Source organism: Ylistrum balloti, unplaced genomic scaffold (assembly GCF_031769215.1).
Source record: "Ylistrum balloti isolate Yb309-2 unplaced genomic scaffold, AGI_CSIRO_Ybal_v1 Utg371114, whole genome shotgun sequence".
NCBI classification, from domain to species: Eukaryota; Metazoa; Mollusca; class Bivalvia; order Pectinida; family Pectinidae; genus Ylistrum; species Ylistrum balloti.
Genome location: NW_026782612.1, coordinates 794091 through 806106, shown reverse-complemented (window position 1 = coordinate 806106; position 12016 = coordinate 794091). Strand labels below are relative to the sequence as shown.

Sequence of the window (12016 nt, the reverse complement as noted above, 5' to 3'; positions counted from 1 at the left end):
TATAGGTATGAGGTTTTCAAAGTCAGAGGATGGGCTTATTACAGGACAATACTTAATCTTGCTATTCTTTTGAACTTATTTATATGGGGTATTATAGGTATGAGGTTTTTGTAAGAAATATCAGATAATGTAGAAGGAAAAAAACCCATTTAGTTGGACAGGTGGCCCCTTTAACTTTTGTATTTGTTTGAAGAATCAGAGCCAAGCAGCAAGGGTGAAAGGATCAGTGCTTTGTTCCTTCAATCATGGAACGATGTGCAGAGAAAGAAGTACAGGTTTAAAACTAGTTGTCAAGAACTTCAGGAGTCAAACTTGTGACAACATGCGTAAAGTTTTCTGTTCTTGTTGGTAGTCTCGGACATTGTTTCAAAATTATTGACAAAATGATTTTTTCTGTTTGTGCAGCTTGTGTTATTTGACAACAATATGAATATATATTGTTACATGTATTTCATGGTTTTATAGTCAAAAACCAGAAATAATTGGTTCTAAATGCAAAACCAAATCCTGTTGGATAAAGCCTTCTTGTGTTATTTCAGATCCAAACAGCCAAGATGCCTTGAGGGAAACAGGAAGTCAGGCCCCAGTTGCTATGATAAAATGCTAGAAGATTGAGCCATCTGCTTGTAGCAGACATTGGGAAGAAAACGTGACCAACTGCAGAACCATGATGGACTTTAACGTATACAATTCTTTGGCTCTGCAGAATCACTATAATAGTACTGTAAGTATGAGAAGTACATATAGATATGTAGGTAAAAGAGATTACTGTGTTTAAATTAAATAAGATAAAAAATACCAAGATCTTTTTTATCATTAACTTTTTTTTGAAAATCATTGATAATATTTTATGTTTTAATTTGAACAGTCTGTAGAGATGTAGATAATGCATTATCAGGATTTATTCAAATTCAAAATCAGATATTTCTGAATTCTAATCTTTCTCCGGGGAAAAAAGGGCGAAGACAAAATTAGAAGTGATTTATCTTTGACGAGAGCAAACATGTTATCATGATAATTTTCTTTGCTCGTCTTTGATAGGAACATTTTACTAGTAAGCAAAACAATTACTGGATGTGTCATGTGTAGTGTTGTAGGTTTGTAGACAGTTTAAAAAGACTGAAAAGATCAATGACAGGAAAAACACAATAAAAACATTTCACAAGTTCAGTCAATGATTTTTAATTGCGGCCCGACCTTTCAGAACAAACTGAACTAGTAATTAAACACAAATTAAAGTTGTATGATAAAACCAGTCTGATATTAATACTGGATCTACAAATGATTGTCTTACAGATCTGGTGGAAAGATAAATTTTATCATTTTAGAGTCCTCAAATTTCTTAAGTATTTCATTTTCATCATGGCAATGAGTTCATACCAAACATTTTATTCCAAGCAGTGATCAATCTATGATTTATTTTAATGGGTACTTTTCAGCTTTATTGCTAAACGCAATAGGTCCCACAGTAGAATATTGAAGTATTTTCTGATATTCTACGAGTCCAATTAAAATGCTTTGAGTACAGGTCTCAGGGCTTGCCTGTAGATTTATCAGTGTACAATGGAGCACTGGGGATGTCTTTATCTAACAAAGAAATGTGATATAAATGAAGGATTAATCATCAATTCCTTTGTAATATCATCAGAATTTTTGCAAAAATTGCACCATATTGAATGATGAGTAAGGAGTGAGCTAGTTATTCCAGAGTTATTCCCCCTAGCATGTGTTAGGGCGTTAGGACAACATGATATTTAAAACTAGCTGTTTATAGACAGCAATATTTAATACAGACATGCCTCTGTATATATCCCTTGTAGAAGTGTATTAATTACTTAACTATATAATTGTATCAATTAAGATTCATTTTCTGGACAGATATGATACAGTTCAGGTTTTTCAGATTTGTCTGAACAATTTAAGGTAGATTTAACAACTGTTTGGTTTAAATATCTGTGTCTACTTCTAAAATTTTGGGTCACTCTGAGTAGGTTTTGTTGTGGTGTTAATTGTACAGAGGAAATCACTTGATGCCTTGTACCATTTGGCCAAAGAAAATGTGATAAGCAGAACAAGGCATTAAAAGTTGATACATTTTTTCGGATGTCTAAACCCAGAATTTAAATTTCTCATGTACCAAACTGACTTGTTTTCTTACAGAAATTGTTTTAACATCAAAATTTGTAATCTGTTCCTAGTTATCTTTACATTAATAGACCCAGCGTTTATTTGGCAATGTTCTATCGTTCCATGGTTTGTTTGTCTGAGGCTGTTCTGTATTGTGATTCTGTGGGGAAGTCTCAGACTGGGCTATCATGTAATATATTTAATAGCCAGTTATGTTAGTGACCTTCAGATGAAAGTTAAAAATCTTTAGACTTGCTGATTACTGAAGGTAACATTACACCTTCAGTGGAGGAGAGGAGATAGATAGACAAGTAGTAGGAGCCGCTCAGCGGATAGAAAAGAAAGACAGAGTAAATGAGTAAAATCAGATGTTTAAACTGGTGGAGGGAGTAAGGATATGATAGACTGATGATAAAGAAGGACAGGAAAATAGATGGAAAAAAAGGAGATTGATAATAGACAGATGGAAAGAGGAATGACTAGAAGGTTTGATGAGAGGAGTAGGAACTTGATAGATAGACAGATGGAAAGATGAATGACTGGAAGAATTGATGAGAGGAGTAGGAACTTGATAGATAGACAGATGGAAAGATGAATGACTGGAAGGTTTGATGAGAGGAGTAGGAACTAGATAGATAGACAGATTGATGAGAGGAGTAGGAAGGAACTGGATAGATAGACAGATAGAAAGATGAATGACTAGAAGGATTGATGAGAGGAATAGGAACTAGATAGATAGGCAGATGGAAAGATGAATGACTAGAAGGATTGATGAGAGGAATAGGAACTAGATAGATAGGCAGATGGAAAGATGAATGACTAGAAGGATTGATGAGAGGAGTAGGAACTGGATAGATAGACAGATGGAAAGATGAAAGACTAGAAGGATAGATGAGAGGAGTAGGAACTATAGATAGACAGATGGAAAGATGAATGACTGGAAGGATTGATGAGAGGAGTAGGAACTGGATAGATAGACAGATGGAAAGATGAATGACTAGAAGGATTGATGAGAGGAGTAGGAACTGATAGATAGGATGGAAAGATGAATGACTAGAAGGAGATGAGAGGAGTAGGAACTGGATAGATAGACAGATGGAAAGATGAATGACTGGAGAGGATTGATGAGAGGAGTAGGAACTGGATAGATAGACAGATGGAAAGATGAATGACTAGAAGGATTGATGAAGGAGTGGAACTGGATAGATAGACAGATGGAAAGAGGAATGACTAGAAGGATTGATGAGAGGAATAGGAACTAGATAGATAGACAGATGGAAAGATGAATGACTAGAAGGATTGATGAGAGGAGTAGGAACTGGATAGATAGACAGATGGAAAGATGAATGACTAGAAGGATTGATGAGAGGAGTAGGAACTGGATAGATAGACAGATGGAAAGATGAATGACTAGAAGGATTGATGAGAGGAGTAGGAACTGGATAGATAGACAGATGGAAAGATGAATGACTAGAAGGATTGATGAGAGAGGAGAGACAGATGGAAAGATAGAATGACAGATGGAGAGTAGAACTGATAGATAGACAGATGGAAAGATTGACTAGATTGATGAGAGGAGTAGGAACTTGATAGACAGATGGAAAGATGAATGACTAGAAGGATTGATGAGAGGAGTAGGAACTGGATAGATAGACAGATGGAAAGATGAATGACTAGAAGGATTGATGAGAGGAGTAGGAACTGGATAGATAGACAGATGGAAAGATGAATGACTAGAAGGTTTGATGAGAGGAGTAGGAACTGGATAGATAGACAGATGGAAAGATGAATGACTAGAAGGATTGATGAGAGGAGTAGGAACTGGATAGATAGACAGATGGAAAGATGAATGACTAGAAGGATTGATGAGAGGAGTAGGAACTTGATAGATAGACAGATGGAAAGATGAATGACTAGAAGGATTGATGAGAGGAGTAGGAACTGGATAGATAGACAGATGGAAAGAGGAATGACTAGAAGGATTGATGAGAGGAGTAGGAACTAGATAGATAGACAGATGGAAAGATGAATGACTAGAAGGTTTGATGAGAGGAGTAGGAACTAGATAGATAGACAGATGGAAAGATGAATGACTAGAAGGATTGATGAGAGGAGTAGGAACTAGATAGATAGACAGATGGAAAGATGAATGACTAGAAGGATTGATGAGAGGAGTAGGAACTGGATAGATAGACAGATGGAAAGATGAATGACTAGAAGGATTGATGAGAGGAGTAGAACTGATAGATAGACAGATGGAAAGATGAATGACTAGAAGGATTGATGAGAGGAGTAGGAACTGGATAGATAGACAGATGGAAAGATGAATAGAAGGATTGATGAGATAGACAGATAGACAGATGGAAAGATGAATGACTAAGGAGGAGAGGAGTTGATGATAGACAGATGGAAAGATGAATACTAGAAGGATTGATGAGAGGAGATGGAAATAGATAGACAGATGGAAAGAATGACTAGAAGGATTGAAGAGGAGTGGATAGATAGACAGATGGAAAGATGAATGACTAGAAGGATTGATGAGAGGAGTAGGAACTGGATAGATAGACAGATGGAAAGATGAATGACTAGAAGGAAGGATTGATGAGAGGAGTAGGAACTGGATAGATAGACAGATGGAAAGATGAATGACTAGAAGGATTGATGAAGGAGTAGGATTGATAGATAGACAGATGGAAAGATGAATGACTAGAAGGATTGATGAGAGGAGTAGGAACTGGATAGATAGACAGATGGAAAGAGAATGACTAGAAGGGAGTTGATGGAAAGATGAATGACTAGAAGGATTGATGAGAGGAGTAGGAACTGGATAGATAGACAGATGGAAAGAGGAATGACTGGAAGGATTGATGAGAGGAGTAGGAACTGGATAGATAGACAGATGGAAAGAGGAATGACTAGAAGGATTGATGAGAGGAGTAGGAACTGGATAGATAGACAGATGGAAAGAGGAATGACTAGAAGGATTGATGAGAGGAGTAGGAACTGGATAGATAGACAGATGGAAAGAGGAATGACTAGAAGGTTTGATGAGAGGAGTAGGAACTGGATAGATAGACAGATGGAAAGATGAATGACTAGAAGGATTGATGAGAGGAGTAGGAACTGGATAGATAGACAGATGGAAAGAGGAATGACTAGAAGGTTTGATGAGAGGAGTAGGAACTAGATAGATAGACAGATGGAAAGAGGAATGACTAGAAGGATTGATGAGAGGAGTAGGAACTGGATAGATAGACAGATGGAAAGATGAATGACTAGAAGGATTGATGAGAGGAGTAGGAACTAGATAGATAGACAGATGGAAAGAGGAATGACTGGAAGGATTGATGAGAGGAGTAGGAACTGGATAGATAGACAGATGGAAAGATGAATGACTAGATGGTTTGATGAGAGGAATAGGAACTGGATAGATAGACAGATGGAAAGATGAATGACTAGAAGATGATGAGGAGTAGGAACTAGATAGATAGACAGATGGAAAGAGGAATGACTGGAAGGTTTGATGAGAGGAGTAGGAACTAGATAGATAGACAGATGGAAAGAGGAATGACTAGAAGGTTTGATGAGAGGAGTAGGAACTGGATAGATAGACAGATGGAAAGATGAATGACTGGAAGGTTTGATGAGAGGAGTAGGAACTGGATAGATAGACAGATGGAAAGATGAATGACTGGAAGGATTGATGAGAGGAGTAGGAACTGGATAGATAGACAGATGGAAAGATGAATGACTAGAAGGTTTGATGAGAGGAGTAGGAACTAGATAGATAGACAGATGGAAAGATGAATGACTAGAAGGATTGATGAGAGGAGTAGGAACTGGATAGATAGACAGATGGAAAGATGAATGACTAGAAGGATTGATGAGAGGAGTAGGAACTGGATAGATAGACAGATGGAAAGATGAATGACTAGAAGGAGTAGGAACTTGATAGAACTGATAGATAGACAGATGGAAAGATGAATGACTAGAAGGTTTGATGACTGAGAGGAGTAGGAACTAGATAGACAGATGGAAAGATGAATGACTAGAAGGATTGATGAGAGGAGTAGGAACTGGATAGATAGACAGATGGAAAGATGAATGACTAGAAGGTTTGATGAGAGGAGTAGGAACTAGATAGATAGACAGATGGAAAGATGAATGACTAGAAGGATTGATGAGAGGAGTAGGAACTGGATAGATAGACAGATGGAAAGATGAATGACTAGAAGGATTGATGAGAGGAGTAGGAACTAGATAGATAGACAGATGGAAAGATGAATGACTGGAAGGATTGATGAGAGGAGTAGGAACTGGATAGATAGACAGATGGAAAGATGAATGACTTGAAGGATTGATGAGAGGAGTAGGAACTGGATAGACAGACAGATGGAAAGATGAATGACTAGAAGGATTGATGAGAGGAGTAGGAACTGGATAGATAGACAGATGGAAAGATGAATGACTAGAAGGATTGATGAGAGGAGTAGGAACTTGATAGATAGACAGATGTAAAATGTGACGACTCAAAAGATAGACAGATAGAAGAAGAGAGGACAAAAATTAGATCATAAATGGACAGAGGCAGGATGAATAAGTTGATTGAGGCAGATAGAATAAGATAGATAAACAAATAAAAAAGTGAGGACAGCTAAGAAAGGCAGATATAGAAAGTAAGGGCAGGATAGATAGATGGAGGGAGTGAGGATGGGATAAAAAGACGGAGGGAGTGAGGACAGGATAGATAGATGGAGGGAGTGAGGACAGGATAGATGGATCAAGATAAATAAACAGATGGAGGGTGTCAGGTTAAACAGGATCATTATATGACCATAGATGGATTGAAGACAAAATAGAAATAGACAAAGGGAATGAGGACAGAACAGAGAGACTAATTAAAGACACTGAAGACATATGGAGAGGGCAAATTAAAAACTAGAAAATGTGAAATAAAAATAATGTCATTTGAAGACAGGATTTCAAAATTAGAAATAGAGATGAATAGAGTGGAGTTAGGACAGAAAAGGAGATGGAGGAATTCAGGTCAAGGATAATAATTAGGGCAATGAATGATAGAATGAAGAAGTTTTGGTAGGAGTGATGGACAAAAGAGAAATAAAAACAGTATAAGTAGACAGATGGAGGTAATTAATGATACGAGACTTACTGGCAGAAAAATGAAGACAGGACTGAGAGAACGTAGGATGAGGACAGGACTGAGAGAATGTAGGATGAGGACAGGACTGAGAGAAAGAAGGATGATGACAAGACTGAGAGAACGAAGGATGATGACAGGACTGAGAGAACGTAGGATGAGGACAGGACTGAGAGACATAAGAATGAGGACAGGACTGAGAGACAGAAGAATGAGGACAGGACTGAGAGAATGAAGGATGAGGACAGGACTAAGAGACAGAAAAATGAGGACAGGACTAAGAGACAGAAAAATGAAGACAGGACTGAGAGAACGAAGGATGAGGACAGGACTAAGAGACAGAAGGATGAAGACAAGACTGAGAGACAGGACTGAGAGACAGAAGAATGAGGACAGGACTGAGAGACAGAAGGATGAGGACAGGACTGAGAGACAGAAGAATGAGGACAGGACTGAGAGACAGAAGAATGAGGACAGGACTGAGAGACAGAAGAATGAGGACAGGACTGAGAGACAGAAAAATGATAACAGAACTAAGAGACAGAAGAATGAGGACAGGATTGAGAGAAAGAAGAATGAGGACAGGACTTATAGACAGAAGAATGAGAACAGGACTGAGAGACAGAAGGATTCACATTTATGTATAATTCAGAATTTATATATTTTTATTGGGCTCAGATTTTGTGGTTTTACAGTTTCATTGGCACTTGATTTTGTGGTTAAATCTTGCCAACAAATTCCACTGATACAATGAACTATTTTCCTTATTTTTTTTTTTTGTGAACATATATATCTGAATTTAGATTACCCTTGAAATCAATGAAAAAATTCTGTGAAAAATTAACGACCCTGCAGTATGCAGATATTCTAATTGAGTAGTCTGTTTAGTGTCTGTAACTGTTTATACACTGGAGACAAAACTTTTCACACTGAAAGAGATTGTACAGATAACTCAATTTTACCTTTTATATTTGGAATGTGAAACTATTATGAGTAGCGTTAATACAAATTTTCTGCATTTGCTGGTAACAAGAGTTATTTCCCTTGTCATACTCTCCTGCCATGGTGACTGAAACCTAAGATGTTATGGGTGTCCCTTTAATTTGAATCCAATTGTCTGTAGTACATTTTGATAGATAAAGAATACAATCTGTGGTTTAACTTTGCAAATGGTTAATGTTACAATGTAATGATATACATTATATTACTTCACCTAATTTAACAATAAGAATCCTTTCAGTGGTTTATTAAAAAGAGAGACAAACAAATAATTTATACTTTCTGTAACCCTGCAGACTTGAGGATGAATGATGTGACAGAGGTCATGAATTATTTGAATGCCTCTGCTAGGATTTGAACCCAAATCCTCTTGCTTACCAGTCTGTTGCTCGACCGATTGAGCTTAAGAGAAGTTCTCTCTAGCTAGGCAGTATATTGTGGGTTGTATTTACCATGGATACATATTCCATCTCCAGGAAATAACTCGTCCTTGAGCTTCCAGGGAATTATAGCGATGCCTGTGGGACAATACTAAGTGTTATTCCCAAGTTCCAACATGGGTTCCAATGTAACAGAGGTCATTATTTATTTCAATGTAATGTTTCATAGTAGTTTTACATCTTATGTAATCTTATTTTTCTGCCTTGTGTTTCAAACAAAGAAACGTGGAAAATTTGTAAAAAGATGGCAAGTAAAAATATCATTTTCAGCTCATATGGTCCGAAGGGCCAATTGAGCTATATGGATACTGCTGTGTCTGTTATCCGTTAGGTGTCTGTCAACTTTTATTACAAAATGCTACTAGTCATCAACAACTGAGGGGATTTTGACTAATTTTGGTCTGAAGCATCCTTAAGGGAAGAGGAAATTTCTTGTATAAATGGTGTGTCCCATACTTGGTCTGAAGCATCTTTGGTGAAGAAAAATAGTTTTGTATAAATGGTGCCTCCCCACCTCGGGCATGAGGTGCGGGGCCCAATATGGGAAATAGAAAGCAAATTCTTTTTAATTCTACTCCTGTAGGAATGATTAGATTTGTCCAAATTTGGTGAAGATCATGTTTTATCCACATCCCTTAACCTTGTACAGCATTGCTGGGCATAAAGAAATAAACACAATGGTGATGTAAGAATTGGCCCTGGGGTCTGGCCCTATTATATCAACTCAGTTTCATGGTAATATCTATGGAAGAGTTGAAATCCCTACCCCTAAAACATATATAACAATGCTGGGAATCACGAGAACTGGCCCTTGGGTGTAACCCCACCATATAAACTCTTAATTAGAATCAAAAGAGAAAGACAGTATTGACGTAAGAATTTTTGCATTGGTCTTGGCCCATCAAATAGGTTAAGTGACTGAACTTTGATTTGGAAACATTTGAAATACCCAACCTATAATCATGTATAACATTGCTGGGCATTAAGATCCGGGGGAGTGATACAGGCCTTATGGGCCTCTTGTTTTACTGTTGATATATTGATATCTTAGGAATATATTAATTATCAAAACAACATTGAAAAAATGATTTACTTTGTTGTTTTATTAAGCTGATCATTAACCCGGTCGAGTTAACCTTGGTCAGGAGAATCTGACCAAGTCTTGCTCTAATAGTGATGATAGATATCTGATCTTTATCTATTTACTAGCATCAGCAGCACCAGCAGGAAGAGCTGGAGGTGACTGACACAGACAGTACGGTCAAGGTTTACAGTGAGAGGCCCCATCTGGTCAGTCTGGGCAGTGGTCGGCTGTCCACAGCGGTCACTATCGTACCTCTACAGGAAGGTCAGTATGATCAGAACTCATTCTGAAGGAGGATTCAGTCATTACAAAAGGTCAACATCAAAGTAACTTAGGTACTCAAGGTCAAGGTTACAATCAATTTTAGTTACCAAGGTCAAGGTTATAATCAATTTTAGTTACCAAGGTCAAGGTTACCATCACTCTCTGAACCTAAGGACAAAGTCACCTTCATTCTGAATGATCAAGATGAAGATCATTTTTACTCTTTAAGTAGTCAAGGTCAAGGTCACCATTAATCTTATGACCTAAGATCGAAATCATTTTCACTGGCATTACTCATGGTCAAGGTTGCTGAACCAAGGTCAGAATTCACCATTTACTTGTGTAACCAAAGATCATATTGCATTTGTCTCATAATATTTAAAGATAGACCATGGAAAGTTGAGGACTGGGATCTAGATCACCTATATATAATATATAATTCAATTAAAAAGTATCCTAAACTATGATTTAAAATATATTTGTAAATATAATTTTGCTTCTGAGGTCAAAAAGCCTTCAGTCAGAGGTCAGGGTTAGAGTGAATAGTGTAAGTTTATTGTTGCTTTGTGTCTTACTAACATTTAGGGATGTACCAGGTTTACTAGGGGAAAGTCAGAGAAAAAACACTGACCAGTGACTGACCAAAGTATGCCTCAAACCCATGACTTTATATGTTAATAAAAATATTAAAACTTTGTATGACAAATACCAAGATGTTATTAAATCCATTCCAAACGATTTTTTCTTACTGGATTTGTATCTTGAATTATTTTGAAGGACGTACAGAGATCGGGACGGCAAACTGTGCTGTGATGCCTGACATTGTGATCCAGGGTACAGGGATTGAGGATGAGCACTGTTACATAGATAACATTTACGGAACAATTACCTTACACCCTATAGCTAGGATGTGTTCCATAGATGGAAAGATGGTCACGGAGCCAACCAAACTCTCACAAGGTCAGTATAGATCTCTCTAGGTCAGTGTCATATCTTAAAGTCAGTGCTGATGTCGGAAGGTCAGTGCTGATCTCTGAAGGTCAGAACTGATACATGTACCTCAAGGTCAATTTTGATATTTCATGGTCAATTTTGATATTTGAAGGTCAGTTTTGATAATGGTAACGTAGGATGAATGTCTAGAAAAGAAAAACAAAACATCAATATAGAAAATGATCATGAATTTATTTACAGAATGCTGAAATCACACTCTTGTTCTTAAAAGTTCATACCAAAATGCAAGAGGAACACACAGATTCATGTCATCTCTAGAGTACTCTATACACTTCTAAAAATGATATAAGTTGAATCCATGTTATAATACAAACACAACACACCAGTAGGAATAAAAACAGTATATTACAACAATCACTAGATAATACTTTTCCTAACCAAGCAAAATACAATATAAACAATGATACATATGATTGAGCTACACTATCAGCTTTATTTTTTACCTACATGTGCGATGTTTATTTCGAAATGGACAAAAAAAAAAAAAGCAGCAAATTATGTAAATATAGAGGTACATGCTATAGTATTTACTCTGTGCCTGTGCTATGATTCATTCTGCACCGAAGATAAATTGTAAATGTTCTATTAGGATGATGATTATTTTGAAATGGACAAAAAATACAGCAAAATATGTTGATCTTTTCTATGTGCCTGTGTTATGACTCATTCTGTACAGAAAATAAATCGTAAATGTTCTATAAGGACAAAATGTCCAGCATCTGGCATGACCTTACTGACCTAGTCACATAGATGCTGTGGTTGTCAAACAGTAACAAAAACAAAAACACACCAACACAAATAGATGTATAAATACAAATGGGAGTGGTCGAGTGACACATTGGTAACACATTTGACTTTAACGGCAGCTGCCTAGGGTTCTATTCCAGGAATGACATTAAAAGGTCAAGGTCACCTGCCTGACTAAGCTGG

General features: G+C 37.0%; 1 protein-coding gene across 1 annotated transcript in view; it reads left to right on the top strand.

The window, feature by feature from the left end:
- Positions 1 to 667: 667 nt before the first annotated feature.
- Positions 668 to 12016, top strand: part of LOC132560804 (uncharacterized) — a 147606-nt gene continuing 136257 nt past the window's right edge. Inside the window, exons 1-3 of the mRNA XM_060225483.1 lie at positions 668 to 724; positions 9940 to 10072; positions 10850 to 11032. Of these exons, the coding sequence (XP_060081466.1) occupies positions 668 to 724; positions 9940 to 10072; positions 10850 to 11032 (373 nt within the window). The remainder of the gene's footprint in view (positions 725 to 9939; positions 10073 to 10849; positions 11033 to 12016) is intronic.